Source organism: Protobothrops mucrosquamatus, unplaced genomic scaffold (assembly GCF_001527695.2).
Source record: "Protobothrops mucrosquamatus isolate PMUCROS unplaced genomic scaffold, P.Mucros_1.0 scaffold582, whole genome shotgun sequence".
Classification (NCBI taxonomy): domain Eukaryota; kingdom Metazoa; phylum Chordata; class Lepidosauria; order Squamata; family Viperidae; genus Protobothrops; species Protobothrops mucrosquamatus.
The window spans coordinates 124,670-148,205 of record NW_015386882.1 but is presented as its reverse complement, the minus strand read 5'-3'; the positions used below and the strand labels follow the sequence as shown (position 1 = coordinate 148,205).

General features: G+C 39.5%; 1 protein-coding gene across 1 annotated transcript in view; it reads left to right on the top strand.

The window, feature by feature from the left end:
• Nucleotides 1-23,536, top strand: part of MDN1 (midasin AAA ATPase 1) — a 116,632-nt gene that overhangs the window by 63,625 nt on the left and 29,471 nt on the right. The window contains exons 59-78 of the mRNA XM_015817381.1: nucleotides 572-739; nucleotides 2,145-2,359; nucleotides 2,575-2,962; nucleotides 3,550-3,659; nucleotides 4,113-4,803; nucleotides 5,827-5,988; nucleotides 6,174-6,450; nucleotides 7,475-7,539; nucleotides 8,065-8,159; nucleotides 9,691-9,815; nucleotides 10,221-10,358; nucleotides 11,624-11,733; nucleotides 12,109-12,182; nucleotides 12,752-12,947; nucleotides 14,806-14,962; nucleotides 16,069-16,215; nucleotides 17,863-17,989; nucleotides 18,726-18,831; nucleotides 19,839-19,954; nucleotides 21,120-21,581. Coding sequence (XP_015672867.1) covers nucleotides 572-739; nucleotides 2,145-2,359; nucleotides 2,575-2,962; nucleotides 3,550-3,659; nucleotides 4,113-4,803; nucleotides 5,827-5,988; nucleotides 6,174-6,450; nucleotides 7,475-7,539; nucleotides 8,065-8,159; nucleotides 9,691-9,815; nucleotides 10,221-10,358; nucleotides 11,624-11,733; nucleotides 12,109-12,182; nucleotides 12,752-12,947; nucleotides 14,806-14,962; nucleotides 16,069-16,215; nucleotides 17,863-17,989; nucleotides 18,726-18,831; nucleotides 19,839-19,954; nucleotides 21,120-21,581 — 3,929 coding nt within the window. The remainder of the gene's footprint in view (nucleotides 1-571; nucleotides 740-2,144; nucleotides 2,360-2,574; nucleotides 2,963-3,549; nucleotides 3,660-4,112; nucleotides 4,804-5,826; nucleotides 5,989-6,173; nucleotides 6,451-7,474; nucleotides 7,540-8,064; nucleotides 8,160-9,690; nucleotides 9,816-10,220; nucleotides 10,359-11,623; nucleotides 11,734-12,108; nucleotides 12,183-12,751; nucleotides 12,948-14,805; nucleotides 14,963-16,068; nucleotides 16,216-17,862; nucleotides 17,990-18,725; nucleotides 18,832-19,838; nucleotides 19,955-21,119; nucleotides 21,582-23,536) is intronic.

The window sequence follows — 23,536 nt, the reverse complement described above, 5'->3', positions numbered from 1 at the left end:
TTGCCGTTTCCCCAGCCTCGCCTCCCCCCACGACCCCCTCTTCACCAGCAGCCCCCCCTGGAGGAGAGTCACCCCCGAGCGTGGCCCACACGGAGCAGCGCAGCCAAGGACATGGCAGCCAGGCAGTGTAGACAAGACTGCCCTCAGGCCCCACCCCGCACAGTTGATGCTGCGGGGCGCAGGCAGAGGGCGTGGCTGCCATGGTGCTGCTGGGCTGCCTGGGCGATCTGCGGCGGGCCCTGGAGGCAGTGAGTGGCCCTGCAGGCAGGCGGGGTGGGGGACGGAGTGGAGGACAGGGCAGGGGGTGGAGCGGAGGCAGGGCCAGTTTTTGGGCACTCAGTCTCTAAAAGGTTCGCCATCACTGTTCTAGGCTATTAAACCTGCCTAATAACAGCCAGTGATGAAAGATGATGAGATATTAGAGCGCATGGTGGGCCACACGTAGCCTGCACTTGCTCCAAAATGTAATATTTTCAGACACTTTCCACAGTTGATTAGAGTATTAATTTTTGAAACTCCAGTACGATTTTAGAAGTCTTTAATACATTTGCCTTTTTATCTTTCATTTTAGGTCTCTGCTGAAGAAATTTCACTCTTGTGGTCAGAACTTGCTGTTGCTGCTTTTCAGGCTTTCTGGAGCAGCACAGTAACTACAGGCCCCGAGCGTTGGCTGTCCTGGCAGCCATTTTCTGTGGAAGAGAAGATGCTATCCAGCTCATTATTGAATTCCTCTACCCAGGTTTGTGTGGGAAAGTATAACATCCTCAAAAGGGTGGTTCAGTTATAGCAGTTTATTCTTTCCCAAGGATACGTGCAATAATTTGCAAATCTGAATAATGGCTTAGACAAGCTTTGTTATCATAACAAGAGTTCAGATAAAGAATTGTTTAGATTCTTTTTAACATTTTGCAGAATATTGTACATATTTTTACATTTGATTACCTGTGCCTTTTTTGTGTGTGTGGATGACTCCATTTTATCTTCCCTCCCATCTATTTCACCCAATATTCTATTTCACAATTTTCCCTATATGTCTTTCTATCCTGGGATGGGATGGCTCAGCAGTTAAAAGACACTGAGTTTGTCAGCTGGAGAGCTGGCAGCCCGGGTTCGAGACCTGAGCTCTGTTCAATGGGGTGAGCTCCCGTTACTTGCCTCAGCTCTTGCCCACCTAGCATTTCGAAAGCAGGCAAAGGCAAGTAGATTTGATGGGAAGGTAATAGCGTTTTGTGTGCCTTTGGCATACAGCTGTGCTGGTCACATGACCACGGAAATTGTCTTCGGACAATCCTGGCTCCCTCCGCCAAGAAACGGAGATGAGCACCCTGCCCAAGAGTCGAACACAACAAACAGGGACACCTTTACCTTTTTTCATCCTATCCCTATTGAGCATGCTCACTGGACTGACTTTTGTGGTTCCTTTACTTGAAATAGTTTTCTACAGATAGACACTTGACTAAAATTGTATTGCTGGAAGATTCAAATTAGAAATGTGCTTTCTACTAGTTTATAGGAATTAAGAGTTCTCATTTTCTTGCACGGGATGCTGTAGTACTTGTTAGACTTGAATCCACTTAATGTTGTTTTTTTTACAGCTGGGTCATTTTTAAAATCTGTTTTGTCCACGATTCTTTGTCTGCTTAATTTTGCTCCTAATCAATTAATGCACCATTAATTATCTCTTGATAATTGGGTGTCAAAGATATTTCTAAGAATAATCCTTGCTACAACTTCACATTCTGCTCATTTTCTTAAATTAAAATGAGTTTTCAGTGTATTTGGCCAGTGAAAACCACTGATTGGAGAGAATGTAGGAAATTGGGGATGCAATAGAATAATGGTCTCTCTCTCTCTCTCCTCTTTCCAATTTATATATTGATGATCAGGATCCCCTCACCCATTATAACAGTTTTCTTAATCACAGGTTTTTTTTAACCATCTTCCATAGGAAATAATTACTATATGAGGCAAAGGGGATTTGCAACATTTGGGATATCGGGACAGAAAAAGGCCGTGCATGTTAGCTCTCCCTGATTACAATTAGTCTTAAGGTTGTGGACTTAACCTCTTAATGTTATATGATTATCTTAATGTTATATGATTACCAGTGTTTTAAATGTGCATTTTGATTTTCATTAATTTAGGGTGTGGGTATTTTGAATCGAGCAGTTTTCTCCAAGTGCCTCTCTGAAATTCTAACCAGTAGCAACAAGTGGAGCCAATGGGACACAACGGGTCTTCCTCTTCTGTCAGCCTCCAGGGTGACCTTGGGAGAGTGCCTGGAAAAAGCAGAGCAGCTTCAGGAGATCAGTAAAGTTTTGTGGACCAATGCAGCTTTTTCTTCAGTGGCTGAATTTAGGTATTAAAAAAGACTGTTCCTTCACTTTTGTTCCTTTAAATCTTTAATCCCTTAGATTATTAATCTTAAAAAGAAGCATCTCTAAAAACGTCTCAGGGGTTAAACTTTTGACGCTGCCTCTGTTGTTAGCAGGAGACCAGTTGATTCTTCTGCAGTAGCCAGATTTATGTTCTGTTGTTGCTCGCTGTTTCATAACCCTGATTTCCTTCTTTCAGGCTTACAGATTCAAGGTTTCAGCGTGTAATGTTACACAGGCAACTCCTGGCCCTTAAAGATTTGATTCCAGCAGAGATGCGAGAGGAATATCTCCAAAACTGTAACAAGGTTTTTTCAAAGGACTTGGTGGCCCTTCAGTATATTTGCAAAGTACTCAAGGATGTTGGTGCCCAAGAGATGATGCCTGAACAGATCCTTTGTCTCTGGATTACTTGTGTTCAGCAATTCTGTGGACAGGAAGTTGGGCTCCATAACTTGCCTGAAGCAGCTCAACGTGGGAGCCTCTGGGTAAATCTAGGTCTTCTGCAGATCTATCTTTGGCTTCCTCAGACCACGTTTGATCCTGCGGTGAAAAGAAAATATAAACTCAAGTACGCAATAGAAGAGGTGAGTGTTTGAAGCTAATGCATGTTTCCTTGCCTTGCAGTTTGGATGTATTAAATGGATTAAAAGGCTGATCTGTAGCAATAGATAACAAATAAATAGGTGATAAGGCAACAGGAGGAGTTAGCCATCGTATGGAGAAAAAAAGCAACATAACATTTAAAATGCAAAGTACATTAATCTTATCGGAAATAAGGATAAAGACCTTACTGATTTTCGAAAACATACTTGAGTAATTACAAAGACAGGATGATCCATATAGGATGAATAAGGCTGTGCATAAATGCACAAAACTTGAAATACTGTTCTTACTCATAAAATGTGGGAACCGACGAAGGTTCCTTACAATTTGATGCAAATAGCAGAATTTGAAGCCAATAGCGCTTCTTCATCATCAGATACTGTTATTTAGAAGCATGTTTTTAGAAATAATTAAAATTATCTGATGTGTCTAATTGTCTAACGAGATTTGCAAATGCCTATATCATCAGTACATTCTGGTGCATCATAATAGTGTTGTTCAATTGCTTTATTGAAGCAATAGTAAAGTAGGTATTTGAATCATGTCTGTTTTTCTCTAATGCTTCCAGTTGCATCATCTGGAATGTGAGTGGAAAACACAGAAACTGTCCACTCAGCTACGTACAGGGAAAGATCTTGAAGATGAGCCCATCAACAGTCATGGTCACCCTCATATTAGGTACACTTGAGATTCAGTACGGTACAACTGATGCAATTCTGGGACTTTGTATGTTCAACTTGTTTCCATCTTCAAAAGAACGATTGTAAATGGCTGAAGTAATCCATTTGGGCCTTTGGTTCGAGTTGGTATTCTTTTTATATTGCTGGGATCTTTTAAGTTGTCATTTGGTTGGTGAATAAAAGGGAAAGATATTTTTTGTAAGAAGAAGCCACTTAATATGATTCTCTTCTATCTGATGTATTGATTTTAAAAAGCATTATTATTATTATTATTATTATTATTATTTAGAAAACTGTAGGATTTGTCTGTGTTCTTCATATTAAAAAAAGAACAGTCAATAATAGAAATCAGAGATTAAGCACTTGGACAAATACTTAATTTTATCCGAGTAGCCTTAATAATACTATTGGTAACAGGGTTTAAATCTTTCTGCATCTCCTTCCTTCTCAGGTTGCTATGCCAAAGAATCCAAAAGCTGAAAGATCAGATTGCCAGCCTTGATCAAAAGCAAGCTTTTCGACCCCAGATTCCTTTGTTTGAATCCTTATATCAAGAAGTTCATCAGTATGTTGGCAGCATTGCCCAGATTTCAAAAGTCCAGGATCTCATGACTCGCCTTCTGCAGCTGCTCCGTGCAGACAAGTCCCAGGGGGTGCAGAATGTGCTAAATGAAGAAGCAGCTTGGCAGAAGTCACACCATCAGTTCAGGAGACATTTGGAAGAGACCTACGCCGCCTTCCCCGATGTAGTCGTTCCTCTGCAAGCGGCCATTTTGCAGATGCAGCATGGCCTGAGGCTGGTAGCTTCTGAAGTCCACAAGGCCACTCTTGACAGTTTTGTCAGTCCAGCCAAACTGGGAAGCCTTGTTGTCTCTCTGCTTTCGTTCCCTTCCATTGGTAGCACTTTCCCTACATACCTCTCCCATGCAGATACATTGTGTTCTGTGAGCTCTCTGGACGTCCTCCGTGGCCTGAAGAGGTTATCTCTGAAATACATCGCTGAAGAGTCTGAGAAAGCACAAAAGATGTGCCTTACCCAGGAGCAGCTGCTGGTGAATGCTTTGTTATATCTCCAGTGCCACGTGTTGTCCAAGGGAGGAGTGGACCATACGTCTCTGCTGCTTTTTAGGCATTTGTTTCAGGTATTCTGTCTGTCTGTCTAATCTATCTGTGTGTCTATTCATCCATCTAAACAATCTATATGGCCAGCCATCTCAAAGTAATGACTCTGGGTAGCATAGCACACCAAATGTTATTTAGCTTTAGAACCTTAGGAGGGAAATAATCCTAATTTTCTCAGGGATTTATTCCAAAATATAAGTTATAGTGGAGACTGAGGCCATTTGGTAAACAAAAGACAATTTTAAGTTATTTTTAAATATATATGTGAATTTTATTAAAACGTATTTAACAAAATAGTGTGGATTAAAATTTAAAAGATTTAAAAATTGAAATAAGGGTATGCATGCATTCACAGAGAGAGAGAGAGAGAAATATTTGAAAAGGCAGTATCTATGCAGAGAAAGAGCAGCACACACATGGGCATTTGCCATCCTTTAGAGCAGACATGTCAAACACAAGGCCCCCTCTGCCTTGGTCCTGGCCCAGGCCAGCCGGGAGCCAATGTACAATTTTGTGGTGGCCATCTATGCTGAAACATATTCAGTCTTAGCTCCATAAGCCCCCCTCCCTGTATGGCCTGAGAGGAACAGTGAGGCTCCTCCAGTGGACCATGCCTTGGCACTTGCCCCGTTTCCACCCCCTTCTGCCAGAGACCCTCAGATCTATCCCACTCCTGCCCAGGCCCCCACAGGCACCCTTGACACGAACAATGTAGAGCTGGCCACACCCACCCAGTAGGCCACACCCACTCCATCCACACCCACCCAGTAGGCCGCACCCACCCTGGCCACACCAACCCAGCCCCCTGAGGGCAACCGCAATGCTGATGCGGCCCTCAATGAAATTGAGTTTGACACCCCTGCTTTAGAGGCATATATTGTTAGATGTTCCCTTTTTTTACCATCCCACCTATAAAGGGAGGTGGAGATAGGGAGGTGGTGGGGTTCTTTTTGGCAATGTATTTGTCCCAAGCTACTCTATGAAAAGGTCTTGTGCCTTAACTCAAGATATATGTATAATTTGTATTTGTCCTTACTTCATAGGTAATTATAAATGAATGGGATGAGCAAGAGCGCCAAGCCCAAGAGGAAGAGGAACAAAAGAACAGTCTTTATCGCTATAAGACCAAGAGCCATGGAAGTGGCCTGAGTGAGGAGGAGGAGGAAGAGAGAGAGTTCAGAAGGAAATTCCCTCTTCATGAAAAGGTAGGCAGGCAGCTAATGAAAAGTCTGTCTGAGAGTTTTCCACTGTGGTGCTTCTGTTCTTCATGGGAAATAATAATGTCCCATTTTACACTTCTACTTTATCAATATGCATGATCAACTTCTAATCTTAAGACATGATGTGATAAATTTGTACTAAACATATGTTTTAATAAAACTCTTAACAGGACTTTGAAGATATTACAGCTCAGGAAACTCTTGAGGGGAAAATGGAAACAGAAGAAGCAGCTTTAGAAGAAGCAGCTCTCCCTGAAAAAACTCTTCTTTCTCATCACTCAGTGAAAACAGTAATGATGGTTCATCGGCAACTTTGTCTTTCCTTTGCCCAATCTTTGTGGTATCAACAAAACACACCACCCAATCAAACTAAACATCAGTTGAGCCTGTTTCTTTCCTGTTACCAGACCGGTGTTTCACTGATCGCTCACTTTTATCCCTTGATTGGTAAGGCTTCTCTGATTTGTTTCCAGATATAAGATTCCAATAGCTTTTCTTTCCGAGGGCACTTTGGTTTGTCCACTTTTGGGGGAGGAAGAATTATAGTAGATTCTAGGACGTAAATAATTTGTATAGTGCAGTGATGTCGAACCTTTTAGAGACCAAGTGCCCCCAAACCAGCCCCGCCCCCTCCCCGCCTGCTCTGCCCCCGCCCACCCGCAGGGCCACCCACCGCCTCCACGGCCCGCTGCAGCAGATCACCCAGGTGACCCAGCAGCACCATGGCGGCCATGCCCTCCGCCACACCCTGCAGCATCATCGCGCGATGGGGCGCGAGGGCAGAGTCTTGTCCCCGCTGCCCGGCTGCCATGTCCTTGGCTGTGTTGCTCCGCGCGGACCTTGCTCAGGATCTCCTGCGGGGAGGCTGCTGGTGAGGGGGAAGCGGGGCTGGGGCAACGGCGCACGTGCCCACAGAGAGGGCTCCAAGTGCCGCCTCTGGCACACATGCCATAGGTTCGCCACCACCGGTATAGAGCATGTTGATCACTGATACAAACTGAGTGTAGTGTGAAGTGCTGGCCAGGAATGGGAAGTTTCAGATTTAAGTGCCAACCTGATCTTAGAATACACTGATTGACATAGGGGAACCATTACCGCAAACTTTTTCACAGGATTATTGTTGGGATAAAAAGGGGAGGAAACTTACTGTGTAAGTTATCTGGTGCTCTCAGAGAAAAAGAGGGGACCTACATGCCATAAATAAACAATACATTATTTTTAACAATAATTTCTATTGTTAGTATTGTATACAATAATTTGTATTGCTTTATTTTTAACCATATTTTAGTAATGCTATTTTGCCAATGTGGTAGTGGCAAGAAAATAGGGTGTATAGAAAGAGTTTTTGACTTACAACTCTTTATTTAGCAAATATTTGAAGTTATTATGAAGATAGTTAAGACCTGTTACTGAACTTACAACTGTTGCAATGCTCCCACAATCATGTGATTGTGGTTTGGATGCTTTGCAGCCTGTTCACGCTTACAAACAGTTGTCAAGTCCCTGCAGGCATNTGCCAGGATTGCAAGACTGCATGTAGACTGTGACTTGAAGGCAGACAGCCAAACACCTCTCTCACCTCTAATTCAGACAGCATTTTATTAACAAGGGAGACCAGTTAAAGCTCACTGGGTCACACTGGCAGCATATAAAAAGTGTGATTATATTTAAAATACAGTTAATCCTTATTTAGCAACTACAATTGATACTGGTAACTTGGTCATTAAGCAAAGCAATTGCTAAGTAAAACCACAACTGTGTTTGCAACCTTATTTCAGTTCTCTTTGCTTTACAGACCTGTGAAGGTCGTAAGTTGCAGGCATGGACCACAAAGTTATTTTTTCAATACTCATAACTGTGAATGGTCACTAAATGAAGCAAATTGCTAAATGAGGATTACCTGTATAAAGTGTTCCCCTCTCCCGTGCATTCCAGACACTGTTAACAGTTCCAAACAACTGGAAAGCAGTTGATTGAGAAAGGCTAGCACAGACAGTGTGAAAAGAATGGCTTTTTATCATCTTCTGCAATTTACTTGAAAGGTACCACTTTGTTTTGTAGGATTGGGAAGAGAACGCTAGCCAAGCTGTGTCTCTGAGGAAACATCTTGATCTCATCACTCAGATGATCATTCAGTGGCGAAAGCTAGAATTGAAGTATGTACAGTTACAGTAGTTTCCTTTTTCATTGCTTTTTCTTTATTTCTTTATTTAAATGGGAATAGTTGACCCCAATCTTATAAAGATCCTAGGACGTGTTACAGGAAAAAACACTACAGGTAGTCCTGGGTTAACTACAGTATTAGGACCAGAATTTCTGTTACTAAGCAATGCATTCATAAAGCACAACATAATGTGCTTAGCAGCAGCGATCCTGGCAGCCCCAGTTGTTGTCATTAAGTGAGTTGTGGGTTGTTTATCAAGCAACTTTTTGCAACTTCTTGTCAGCTTCCAATACGTAGTCATTGGGAAAGCGGACAGGAAGTCACAAGTATTAGGTGGCTTGCAAGCAGGCCATCCAGTGGGTAAATGACTGCTAGGGCCCAGAAGTGAGTTCAGCCAGGCCAAGGGTGGCTGCTGCTGGCAGGAGGGCGGCTACTAGTTGAGGCACCCTATGCTCTGTCACCCCTAAATTACCACTGCCGTCTTCTGACTCTGGCTTCTGACAAGGCATGCCCAACCTGGCCCTTTGAGAAACCATAGCTGCCCCAGCGAAGTGCCATGTTGTAAAGCTGCAAACGTCCCAGCCCAGCATCAAGACACGAAACTGCAGCTGCCTCAGCCTGCCCACAGCCTAGGAAAGAAGGCCTTGTGCAGCCAGCAGTTGTTCATAGCTTATTAGCAGTCGGAGCAGAAAGAGGGCAAAGTTCATCAGGGTAGTGTTCCAGGGGCCTTGGAGTTCTGGGAAGCTGCAGATGGAGCAGCAGGGTCTTTGCAGCATGGGGGTAGGCTGGACTGAAACAGTTGGGGCTTTCACTGCAGGGCTGGAGTGAACTGGGATGGCCATGGCTTCATATCTTGTTGCTGAGGTCAATGGAGTACAGGTTGGCAGGACCTGCGTAGTGTGTGCATATGGCTGGGGGCAGTGGTTGTTGAAGCACACCCTGCAGTCGTAAAAGATCACGTGACTGCAGGGGCACTCCAGTGACTGGATGTAAATATTATTCGTTCAATGCTATTGCAGCTTTGAACAGTCACTAAATATATGATTAAGTAAGGTCTACCTGAAAAATAAAATAAAAATAAGCAATTCTTCAATATATTAAAAAAACAATAACCATAATAAAGTAATGAAAAGGCCTAGATTTCTTTACAACAAACAGTAGGACTTGCCAAACTGTGATTAACCTGAAGGCTAGAATTTTTTTTTTTAAAAAAGGTCTTCACTCGGTGTTGGATAAACAAATAACTCTTATTTGGGATAAACTGTAGGAGAAAGGATAGCAGAAACTGGTGATGGAGTGAAAAGGGAGATCAGCTTAGAATCCCTACATAGCCACAAGGGAACTAAGTCCAATACCCACCCACCTCTTGAGTGCCATTGCCCCTTTAAGCAAGTGCCAGATGTTAGTTGAGAGGATTCCTGTGCATAGGCTTTTAGCATAAATCAATTTCATTGAACCTTCACGTCTGGAACTGGTCTTTCATATAAAGCATCAAACTTTTTTTCTTCTTCTCATGTTTTCAGTTGTTGGTCTGCTAGTCTGGATAATGTAATGAAACAGTACACAGAAAAGTCAATGAAGCACTGGTTTTCCCTCTATCAGATGGTTGAAAAACACCAACAAGAACAGTCAGAGAGAAAAACTGAAGGTAACGAAATATTCATGTAGTAAAATGGGCTGTTTAAAAAGCTAAATTTTTATGTAGTAAAACAAGCTGTTAATAGAAGCCACTGCTGGAGAGTTAACTTTACCCAATGAAAAAGATGTATCTCTATGAAGGAGATAAATTAATATAACAAAGAGTTCCATAGTTTGTATATTTGTAACTACATTGGTGGATGAACTATAACAAATTGAAATCAAATTGAACTGAGTAATGTGATTTAATTATATCATTGTTCCTTATATTTGCACTAAAGAAATACAGGGGGGCAGGGGTTTTGTACTGCCTGTATTGGAAATCTTCAACATTAAAACAGCTTCAATAATGTGTTTTTCTCATTTTTCTGCTGCCCATTAATCTCTTACAATTCCAACTTCTTGAAATTGATAGAAGTTAATTTAGCATCTGTGGTCGATACACTGAAACTTTTCATAGAAGGATCCACATTGGGGGAATTTCATACAAGACTGCAAATGCTTTTAGAATTCCACTGCCATGTCTTGTTGATGACACAAAAGGAAGAAAATAGTAAGTACTGTTTGTTTGTTTTTGTTCCTTGGATCAGGGTTAGCAAACAAATCTAGGTACAAAATATTTAGATATTAAGACAGTAAAGTATGTTTTCTCCCTATTTGATGCAAAGGAGTAGTCTAATCATTACAAAACTTCCTGCAGCATCTATCTACTTAGTAAACAGAGTCCCCAACCAAGACCTTTCCAAAGTTCTGTTTTGACTTCCAATTCCCATCAGTCTTCATTAGCACAGTCCATTAAAGTCATTATTTTTATTTCTTTAAATAAGCACCCACAACCTAGAGAATCTCATTTACATTTGATTTTTTGTTTTATTTTACAAGGTTGATCAGTCATAAAAAGCTTGACTTAACTGTCGTATTCAGTTAGCTAATATTTTCTCCAATTAGAGTTGCGTGGTATTTCATAGAATGTGTTCCATAACAAATCAAATTAGGTTGTATCTAGAAAACCATTTCTAGTGTGGAAGTGCATATGATTGATTCTGAATACTTAGATAACCATTTTAAGTGGTAAACTAGATGTATTACTTCAATAATAAAGTAAGTTTATCAACTTCGTTTGCCAATGAATTGGCAAATACTAGTAGCAGTATTATCTGAAGAATAACTCTAACTCCCTTTTTATGACCCTTTGTTCGGAATAGAGTTCAGGGCGATTGGGTGGAGTTGAGCGTTTACTAGCAGATGCCCTTCCTGATGCCACACAGAATTTGCAGGAGATATTTTTTCTTTGCGCCCTAGGAGAAACATCGTGTAATGATTAAGTTGCTGGGTCCAATTGTGGTTGTTACTTGCAGTACTTTGCAGTATGTTTTTTAAGACATAATAATAAATGAAGTTACTAGTAACCTTCCGAATGGGAGGCAAGTGTCTTCACCACTGGGCCACCTCGCCACTCTTAGCAATATTATCTAAGAATATAACGAAGTTATTCATTGCATTTCTTTTTTTCTTAGCTTATTCTTTTATTCAATGAGGCTAATATTTAACATGTCTAGTGTAAACATAGTTAATATTTGTTGTTGCAGCACAAGATGGCTTTTTATGGATAACTTTTAAAATTGTTCCATGATAGTCTTTCAGAGTAAGACTTTTTCACCCATTGGCACGATCTTTTTACAAACTGATAATTAAATGAGATTTGTTTTCCTCATAGTTGGATGCCAAACTGATTTATGAAAATACAGCTCTTACTCTAGTTTGGGACTAAATCTAAATAATGCTGTGGTATTCATAATAGCTTTTTTTCCTTTTTAGATGTGCTGTGCAATGTATTATGGAATATATATAAATATTATAAGCAATTTTCAGAATCTGTCCATGCCAAGCTGATTGAACTGCGACGTCCCATAGAAAAAGAACTGAAGGTGAGGATGAGATACTTAAGTATGATGACAGTTGTCTAATTCCTGACATTCAGATATCGATAAAAGGATCATATTTTTTCTTTAAACTGGAAACATGAAATCACATTACAGATAGTTTTTACATAGTGACCGTCCATAATTTAAAAAAATTACTTTGCGACCAATCCTCACATTTATGAATTTTGCAGGTCTGTGAAGCAAAGGAAAGCTGAAGTATGTTAATAAACACAGTTGTAGTTTCACTTGGTGACTGCTTTGCGTAATGATTAAGTTGCTGGGTCCAATTGTGGTTGCTAAGTGAGGACTAATTGCAGTACTTTGCAGTGTACTTTTAAGACATAATCATAAATGAAGTTAATTTGTTTTCCCTTGTAGGAGTTTGTGAAAATCTCAAGGTGGAATGATGTCAGCTTTTGGGCTGTAAAACAATCTGTAGAAAAGACACACAGGTAAATAACGTTCTGGTAAAAACTCCCATTTTGGGCATTCATTGAGATCTCCCTTTTCTTCTTTCAACCTATTGTTTTCTTCTTTAGAACCAACTATGCAAAGTATTAAGAAAAGACAGACAAACAATTGAACAAAATTCAACAATTGTCTCACAGATCATTGTGCCCAATGCATATATTACAAGGCATAACAAATCAACAAAATTATAGTAGGATCTAACTAGCCTGCCTGTTGCAGGCTGATAATAGAAACTTCCATTTCAAATTGAACTGGAATAAAAACCTAATAAAAGTGTGCAATATTAGCTGTGTTTACACAATTCTGTCAGAATCTTCATTTTTTATTGAACGAACCACCATTCATAACAATAAACCATATTTGATTAGGTTCACATATGGTGCTGAGCCAAGAACAAATAAACCATATTCTTGTTTAGTGTTATGTGCAAACCCTAACATTACATACAAAGCTTGAATAATGCCTTTCACTTGGACTATATTTTAAAGATACTGAAAAGATAAACGTATGTCTGCTGTTCTCCTAGTTTTCACCTTTGATTTTCCTCTAGGACGCTGTTTAAATTTATGAAGAAATTTGAAGCTGCTCTTGGGGAACCTTGTCAGTCCGCCTTGGTGGAAATGCCTAAAGAAGAACAACTCATTACCCTGCAGGAACAAAAAACACCAGAGAATGTTGAAACTAATATTCAGAACCTAAACAATATACTGAGGAAACACCTAACTGTAAAATTAAATGCTACTCAGGTACCTGTGGCTATTTGTTATGATGAAATAGAGCAGACATGTCAAACTCAAGGCCTGTGGGCCAGATCTGGCCTGTGATATGTTTAGATCTGGCCCACAAGCACACTAGTAGGAGGAGGTGATTGAGTATGTTGCAAGGGGGTGAGTTGAAGCAGCGGCAGCACCAGAAAAGCCTGGAGGAGAGTTAGCCGGAGCTGCGGTGTTGCTGAGGTTCTGCTGAGGCCCTGGGATTGGCGCGCATGGCTCCAGTTGATCGGGGCTTCCGGCAGCCACATCCAGTCTTCGGAGGAAGAATCAGCTGGAGCTGTGGGGCTGCTGGGGCTTCGCGGGGACCCCAGAATCAGTGCATGCAGCTCCAGCTGATGAGCACTGCGTGAAAAGGCCAGCTGGGCAGTGAGTGAACGCATGGGGGATGTGAGGAGAGGACATAAAAGGAGGGGTTTTGACGGGAGGGAGGAGGAGTGAGGAGAAGGAGATAAGGGGGAGAGGAGAGATGCCGGTATTTGTATTTGTATTGTGGTTTTTATGAGGCTGTTAGCCGCCCTGAGTCCCATGAGGAGAAGGGCGGGGTACAAATTAAATTAATAAATTAATAAATAAAGCCTGAGGGAGAGAAGGGGACAGCAACTGGCCCTTTGAGGGCAACCATAATGCTGATGCGACCCTCAATGAAATTGAGTTTGACACCCTGAAACAGTATTAAACATTTTTTTATACAGTACATTGGATTCTTTCTGTGTTCAAAGAGTACTATTTCCAGTTAATTATTTATGTGGCAGGTATAGATGAGATTTTCCTAGAGCATCAACAGCACATAGTTCACTATGTCATTCCAAATTTCAGAACTGAAGTTGCATGTTGACCTTCCCGTGTTCAAAAAAGTTGGAAGTATGAAGGAAAATATCCTATTCTGGTTATCTGAGATGGTGGACATCTCTTTGGAAAATGTTTGTTTCATTAGTAAGCAATCGAACTACTCAGACTACTGCCCCAGTCTATTCCTGTTTAAAGGAGTAGATTTCAGGAACTAACAGCTGGCAGTTTGGAGTAGATGTCTCATTTTACTGAGTAACATCTTTGATTTTTATAAGTATAAATGAATCCAAGGAATTGGCGTTCTAATCAAGATGAATATCTGTTCTGTCCTCACAAAACATTACCCTGTCTGTAGCTCCACATGCAGCTAAACCCACCTGTCCTTCAAAAACTAGATCACAAGTGTAGAACTTGATGCTTTATTAAAGTAACAGGAGGGTGAAACTGGGAAAAATAGAAATACATACAGTAAGAACCCAAATACAAAATAAACAGTTTGAGTTGCTGGTGAGCATAACAAATTAGCAAATACAGATAAAGTTCAAGTCTCACCAGTGATGCTATGTACAGTATATGGGACATGGATTTTGTCTTCCGATGAATATGTGTCACAGATTAAGCTGGGTTCTTCAAGAGGCTTCTGTTTCCTTAAAATGTTAGAAAATGGAATCTGGTTTCTTGGGGATGCACCTTTTTTTTCCAGAATGAGGAAGGATGGGTACTCTGTAGGGTAAAAACACTACTAAACCCACTTTCTAAACAATGAAAGATTTTTCTTTGGCCACTAGATGATGCTGAATACATGTTAGAGAACAATAACAGTATATACATATACAAACCCTATACTGAAGCCATGACAATATCTATAGTGTAACTTTTTGATCTTGGTAAATACCAGCTAGATGTCAAATTGACTGCCCCATTATTATATCTGATGTTTCAACTTTTATCTTGAAGCTAGTAACTGTTGATAGGTCCATGTATGTGCCAAAAACACAAAGGTTTCGGTTGTGCTGATCTTCCTGTTGTGAACATTTCCCAGGGTCTTCATTTGGAAAACTTCCAGGAGTGTGCATTTCATCCAGAATCACTTCAAGGACGTTTACCTAAGCTCACAAAGCGAATGAAGAAGATATGTGCAACTCTAGTGAAGGATAATTCTATCTTGGACTTGGTGGAGAATCTTGACAATTTCACTGGTAAGCAACCCAAATATTGTTTATATTATGATTTAATTTGGTATTTTTTTTTTAGGAAATTATTTTGGCATTGTTGACTGTGGTTCTAGCTTTTTACTGTATTTGCTATAACTTACTAACTTTTTAAAAAGATTCTTTAGATATATGGCTTGGTGTATATATTTAGTAGGCACAAATGTTAATTTGTATCTGATAAATAGGTTACAGCCCTTATATTTGATCAAATACTCTTCAAGGCACTTTGTGAACATTCATCTATGTTTCTTTCAAGAGCCCTTAATCATGTAGCTGACAGCAAGGGGCCACTCAGTCTAATTACAAGTTGTTCTGGAAGTATAAGAAATCTGGCAAATTAAACTCTGTGAATTTGTAAAATAAACCCCAGGCCTGAAAATGAGACAGAAATAACTTTTGAAATGGATTGAATGTTGTATTAAACCTATTGTCAAAGAAAGTGTGTAATTAATTGAGCAAAATAGTACATCATAGGACAACAATTTTTAAATCATGGTACCTCAAATGGTCCAACTTACAGAATGGATCCCATGACTCCAGTAGAGTTTAAATTGAGCAAATTTATGATTGCTTTAGTACTGCCGGGCCAACATACTGCTACTTGGAGGTTCAGGAAACTGGTTCCACCCTAGCCTTCTGGAGGCCAGGTGGACTGGTCCTAGCATTGGCTGCTGAAAGCTGGTCAGCTACAGTCAAGCTGGCATGAAGTTAGAAATCACTCTTTTTTGTCCTTGGTCGTTATATTTCTTTGTTTAGATAAGGAAATCTCTCTAAAACAGGGGTCTTCAAACTTGGTCCTTTTATGACTTGTGGACTTCAACTCCCAGAATTCCTCAGCCAGCGTGCCTGGCTGAGGAATTCTGGGAGTTGAAGTCCACAAGTCATAAAAGGGCCAAGTTTGAAGACCTTTGCTCTAGTCTAAAACAATGACCCCATAGCTCACTGGTAGTGTAGTTTTAATACTAGTCAATATTAAAAGTAAAATATTTGTATACTGCTCTTTCTCTTGGAGAAAACCAGACTAGCATACAAAAAAGAAAATATAATTTGAGTGACTGTGATGCTCCTGTTGATTCTTCTCCTCCTTGCAGGTGACGTAATTTCTTCTGCCCACAAGTTACAGAACATGTCCGTGAATTCAACTTTAGAAAAGGAAAAACAGAAATCTGAAGCCAAACACTTACTTCTGCAAAAACAAAGGGCGCTAGCAGAGCTCTTTAAATACCTTGCAACTACAGGTTAGTTAAATGAAAGTTCTTATAACATGTTATGTAAATTTTCCTTTTTATTTAATGAAAATTAAGGTAATTTCCCTAAACTGTAGGACTTGCATAAACCATAATCACTACTATTTGTATCCAAAAGAAAACATGCCCTTGGTTTTTGGGGCTCACTCATAGAATAGATTTCATGCATTGTCAAGCAATTAGTTTTTCGTCGTGGAAACATATATAATAACATAAGAAAAGAATGAGTGTGAAACAGTTGCATGTGGATAACAAATAGTAGTGATTATGGTTTATGCAAGTCCTACAGTTTTACGGATCTCCTCTGAATATACCCTGGTACTTTATATTGATTGTTTTCCCACCAGTCATGAAGTCTGCATATGATGAGGAATTACCTTAGTTTTCATTAAATAAAAAGGGAAAAAACAGGGACAATACAAAACCGTTTAATCTATCTCTAGCTAAGTTTGCTGGAGTAGAGAAACTCCAGCACTTATCTCACTAGGCTTTTATTCCATTGTTGCCTCTCCAAAGAAATCTTCTCCATCGCCTGCCATCTCATTCTCTTAAATCAGAGGTGCTAGTGCAGGCATGTCAAACTCGCAATGTCAGGTGATGTTGCGTGATGTATCGTGACTTCTTCCCCATTGCCGGCAATGGGGTGGGCGCGGTTTCGGCGTGATGCATCCGGCCTGCGGGCTAGCAGTTTGACATCCCTGTGCTAATGCTTGAGCCTGTGTCTTCTAAATGAAAAGCATGTTCTAGACCAGGGGTCTTCAAACTTGGCCCTTTTATGACTTGTGGACTTCAACTCCCAGAATTCCTCAACCAGCATATGCTGACTGAGGAATTCTGGGAGTTGAAGTCCACAAGCCATAAAAGGGCCAAGTTTGAAGACCCCTGGTCTAGACCTCTAAATTCCTTGTTTCAGAGAATTTGGATCATCTTCACATACTTTTCCTTATTTGAATATTGTTACTTTTAGACAATACTGTAGTTTAAATAAGATCTAAATGAATTGGAATGAGAAGAGATAATGGTGAGGGAAGTCATGTGATGAGCCTATATTTTAATATCCAATCATAATTTGGGCAGATACATAAACTGCGATAATTCATTCATAAATCATGCCAGGTCAATATTTTAAATTACAACTGGTTGAACAAGCTTAACGATGCTAAACCATAATTGATGTTTTGTATCACATTAATTTACAAATAAAGAAAATTCATGAGGTGTGAAGAAAATCTATCCAGTATGTCGGTCCAATGATGATAGTTCCTATTATTTTATTGGAATTCTGATAGGCACACATTCCAAACGAGCACTAGATTTGGATTCTTAAGCTGTTTGAGTAGATTTGCAAAAAAAATATTTAATATTATAGATCTGAGAAAGATAAAAAATACTGTCAGTTTGATATAGTGATTAAAAGGCTACCTAGAAACCAAGAGACTGCGAGTTCTAGTCATGCCTTAGGCATGAAAGCCAATTAGGTGACCTTGGGCCAGTCATTCTCCCCTAGCCCAATCCACCTCACAGGGTTGTTATTTTGGGGGAAATGGGAAGAGGAAGGAGTAATTACGTATATTCGTTGCTTTGAATTATTTATAAAAATAATAAAGACGGAATAAAAACCTGATAAATATCTTTCAGGATTATCATATCGCAAAGGCCTGACTTGGTCTCGTTCCAAAAGTTCCCAAGATATGCTTTTCCTTCATCCATTGGATTTAAACAGAGCATTGGCTTTGGTTAACTGCACACAAAAATTGGATGCACCGTATGTATTATTTTAGTTCTGTACTATAATAAAGTCTTGATGTCAGAAAGGGTGGCAAAAATATTTTCTTGGATTTTTGAAATCTAGTCTAGGGAGATAATTGATTCGGTTATTTTAAAATCAGATTAAGCATGATGAATATCCTATTGTTTTCTCCTTATGGGATTATTTTTAACTTCGGCCAATAACAATCTGAAAGGTGTGGGTCTTTGGCCTTTGTTTCTGCTGATGTTCTGATCAGAGATCCTCTCCCTGCTCTTTTCAGTAAAAACAAACACTTTGTGGAAATTAATAAGATTTTCTGGAAGTAATTACGCAGCAGGGAAAGCCAATAAAGATCAGTTATCCAACTTAAGTATATAATCAAATGCTAATCAAGAATTTGCAAGCTGTAGATTTTGTTTTATTATATGCTATCATATGAAGACTTTGAGGTGTTCTGCCTTTTTCTGTTAGGGCACGGATTTGTTATAATCTCACAACTAAAGTAGTTTGTGTGGCCCCTTTTATGAATAAATATTTCTATGATTGGAAGATGGTTTTGGCAGAAGACTAGGCCCATAGATCTGATCTTCGATCAAAACTCACTCTGGGTTTTGTTTATCAGTTTGCCTCCTCAAGCCTTATAAGCTTAAAAAAGTTGTGACTCCGTGTAAGTTGTTTACAACCCCATGTGGGCTTCAACCAAAGTTTGGATACCTCTGTCTTAAGGGATTCAAACTGTTTTGCTTTTCAGGTTACTCTCTCAAATCTCTCTGTCCTGGGATGGATGCCAGAAATACTTCTATCAATCTCTTGCACATCACTGTAGGCTTCAGACAGCATTATTAGCACCTTCAAAGGTAAAATCCCCGGAGCCAATGTAACATACTTGTTTTTGGTGTTAGGCTTTGGCCATGGAGACATAGGCCTTAAATCCTTTCTTGTCCATAAAGCTCATTGAGTGTCTTTGGGTCAGTCACTTTCTCTCAGTGCAACCTACCTTATACAGAGTAGTTGCTTTGGACAACATGAGAGTAATTTCCAATATATATCAGCTTGAACTCCACAAGGAAAATGGGGAAGTAAAAAGTAATGAAGCAAAACCAGAAGTTTTATTTCTTTTCAATTTGTCACTAAGTGAGATAGCACCACTCACTCTAAGACTTGGTATTCTCTTATAACTGATGTACACTTTCTTAGAATGTGTGCCCTTTAGTTGTAGACTAGACTTCCCCTGTATGGTGAAATCTAGGTGTTTTGGGCTACGACTACCATCATCCCCAGCCCTTGACTGCTATTAAAAAAAATAGAAAAATAGAATTCTTTATTGGCCAAGTGTGATTAGACAAAGAATTTGTCTCCGGTGCATAAACTCTCAGTGTACATACAATCAACAAGTGATAAATCATGATCATAATCATCATAAAATACAGTCATTATAAATCATAAGACACAACACTTACTGATAGTCATAGGATAATAATGGCTGAGGACATTGAGAGTCACAATTTAACACATTGGAGGGCACCATAGAGACAAGAATATTGTGAAATTATGTGGCAATTAAGTGAAGAAATGCAGTTGGATAACTATACCATTTAATTACATCTTTAGCAGCTGGCTGCATTTAATAATAAACCCTATATATGCAGAAGGCTTAATTAGTCACTTTAATTTAGGTGTGGAATAAATTTGCAATGTAATTTTATGTAAATCTCAAAGTAACTGAAGGGGAATTAAAAACAATGTGCAAAATCATATCTAACTAGTTGACTGTGTAGCCTATAACTCCAAACCTTTTACAGCTATTATTAGAGGAACTTGTTTTGATAAACAGAAGGAGAAAAGTTGCTACCTTTTTCCATAGGAGATTGGAGTAAGTACTGTTGAGCGATGTAAAGGATTCACTGCTCACCTCATGAAGATGCTTATCAAACAGAGGAAGTCTCTCACTGCTTTGACAGAACAGTGGGTTTTCCTGAGGTATTGTTTTTCTATTTTCTATATATATATATATTCCAAACTAAGAAGAGCCTTTTCTAGAACTGTATGCAGGTAGTCCTCACTTACCAACTGCAGTTGAGACCAGCAATTATGTCGCTACGCTACATGGTCATAAAATGCAACATCACATGATATCTGCCATCTAACTGTCAGTTCCAACTACAGACTTAAGGAAATCACCTGCAGTCATTAAGCACAATGTCACATACCCACAACTTGCGACTTCCTGCCAACTTTTCCACTGATATGCTTGTCAGAAGCTGGCTATCAAAGTTACAAATGGTAATCATGTGACATGGGGGGGTGCTGTGTAACCATTGCAAATGGTACCAGTTGCCAAAAGCCTGAATGATCGGGTTTGCTGAGTCATTGAGGGGTGTGTTTAAAATTCATCCTGGGCTTTGCTTGCCACTTTGCCCAAGTTATGGCCTGGCCCAGACAAAGTGGGAGCAAAGTTTGACAGCATTTCCGCTGTCTGAGGAAACCTCACTGGATGATTGAAGTACCACAAAATTTGAGAACCCTGTGATACAAAAAATAAAATGTAATTGCTTAATTGGTACATCATATAGTTACATATCCCATCTCTAAGCCCAATTAAATCATTAATTTTATTCACAAATATGTCTTTCAGTTTTTAAAATATTTGGTTTTCTCATACTTAGGGGTTATTTAATAATTGCTGAATTGGTCTAATTTCAGTTTTTTTTTTTCATAGCAGGATTTTTTTTTTCCCATTGTAAGCCTGGCTAAAGAAAATGAAACAGAAATTATTAGGTTATCATTCTTTTGGAGACAGTCTTGCTCACCTGAGATTACCATTATTATCCCTGTCATCATTCAGATCTTTCTCAGTCTGTCCTAAGAATTCAGTTCCCTTCTTTCTCTGGTTGAAGGCACCAATTGGGAAAAGCTTGAATAGACAAACCCACAAGCTTCTTGGGTGTCTTGGAAAACAAATTCAGAAGAAAAATAGCTTTCTTACAGGATAGTGAGAAATCAAGTACATAATGTAGAAAAAAACAAAACATTTAGGGAAAGCTTTATATCCAAATCTAATAAGAGCTAAAATAGTGTACTTGAATTGTAATAATTGTATTTTAATTACCAATAAATCTGTTAACTATATGAATCTCTTGAACAGGAATCAGTTAAGCTGTATACAAGAGATTGAGGCCAGGCTGTCTCCTGGAAGTGAATATGAAGTGGTTTTCCCTCCCCAAGATGGCGTTCGGCAGTGGACTGACAGATTGCAGTATCTTTCCATGCAGTGTGCAGTGCTTCTAGAACAGCTGTCTTGGTTTATAGAATGCTGTCCAGAAGACCAAAGCTTGAACACCTCTAGGACAGAAATAAAATCTGAAGGGATGGAATTGAATTCTTCCACTATTCTAAAGTCACTTCCGGAACTGGATCCCTCAGAGATACAATATCTCACTCCAATGAGTCCAGAACAGCTGCCTACTGCATGCAGGATGCGGAAGCAGGATACGATATATCAACAGCTGGCTTCCAAGGTGAAAGAGATGCTAGTAGAGGTGAAGGCAGTAAAATCAGATGTGGACAGAATAAAGCAGGTGTCTTCCGAGACTCTCTTCCATTCCTGGTAAGTGAGATGCAGCCTATCATACTGGGACAAAAAAAAGGGGTTGCATTTGTTTGCAAGCTGCATGTAACTGCCTCAGTAGGATTGTACGTTTTCTGAAGGTTGTGCCATAGGAAGGTTAAACCAGTCTTGTAATCAGAGTCCATCATGCTTCAAGGAGATATTCAGTGCTATTGGAAGCTGATAGCCTTGCCATGTTGGTGTTCCTGTTTCAATCTGAACATTCAGGCGGAATAGGGTTGTGAACAGCTTACTTTCACATTTCCAAATGTTTACAGTCTGTAGTGAGCAGAGTACTGGCATGTGCAGATGCACACCCATAGTGATACCAACAGTGCTAAACCAGAAAGCAAATCCTGTCCATAGGAGCCCCAAGGCAAATGAGACCATAGATGAACATAGTCCAGGAACAGTTCAAAGTCCAGGTGTCAAAAGATAGTCAGCAGGTCCTGGGTTGAAAAGCTGAGACTTGGGTAGCATATGGGTTTTTCCCAATGGAGGAGCTGGCAATTGCATTGTGTAATGGGCTCTGTGAGTAACCTTGAGAGATGGGAGGAAGAGCTGCCCCCTAGACCAGGGGTAGGTAACCTTGGCTCTTTTATGATTCGTGGACTTCAACTCCCAGAATTCTGGGCTGGCTCAGGAATTCTGGGAGTTGAAGTCCACGAGTCATAAAAGAGCCAAAGTTACCCCTGCCCTAGACAATGGTCTGGTAAAACCAATTTGTGTAGGCATCTGAGAGCTGATCTTCTCTAGTTCTCTGGAAGATAAAAGGCTGAGAGGGGAGAAGTGTATTCAGACTTGCAAGATTGGTATTAGCTCCTCAAAGTAGTCCAAACTAAGTAAGCAACATTATGAATACTAGTACTACTTTTATTGTAAAGTTACAGTGACAGAACCTTGCAAATATTTATGCAGGAATATTGAAAATTCAAAAGGATCCACAATCTTTTAGATACCATACCATATACTTACAGGATTGCACTTGTACTTTCTGACTCAAACAATAGTTTTCCATATGCAGGCACTCTTGAGACCAACACTTTTCAAATAGATTTTTCACGATGGGGCAAAATAAGTGTGACATAGATGATGGGCTGTTTACCAGAACATATTTTAACAATCTGCTGCATACAGTCCCTGGCATTCTTTTATGCCCAGGGAATTTTCGAGCAAAGTCATACATTACTTTGTGCATTGTAATAAATTAGCTTTCTCCTGATGTTTACACTTTATTCTTAAATTTAGATATTCTAAAAATTGGCTGTAATTTTTTTAGTGGGACCCCAAGCAAAATTGTTAAGTCAGAGATGGGAATCTTCTCTAACTAACTTGTCATTATTTTATGCGCGATTACCTTTTTTTACTCTTTTTTTTTCTCCTCATAACTGAACATTTCTGTTTTTTAGTTAGCATTTAATGAAATGAATAATTAATATTCTAATAGAACCAGTATTTCTCTATATCAAAAGATTATTTCCCAAATATTAAAAATAATTATTATGAAATGCCTAGTAAAGTTGAATATCAACTTCCTCCTTCGTATTTAAAAACATTCATACATGGCTGGATTTTTGATCGTTAGTTGTTGTAAGTTGAGTTGCCACGTGACTGGACTCCATTTTGCAACCATTTTTATGCTGGTTGTTAAGCAAATCACGGTGGTGTATTGTAACAAAAGTCTATTAATATTTTCTGCTTGCTGCTTTCTCTTTTTTTTTTTTTTTTCCAATAAAATTTTTATTATTTTTATCATAAAAAAACATCACAAATGTACCACAATGTTATATAAGAAAAACCCACATCCCCCACCCACCCACCCCCCGAGACTTCCCAAACCTAATCCCAGGATAATATTCAAATATAAGTAAACAAATATTAATATCTCTAACTCCACAAGGTATATAAATTTTACATGAGTAAGTGAAATATATATATAAAAAGAAAAAAAAACC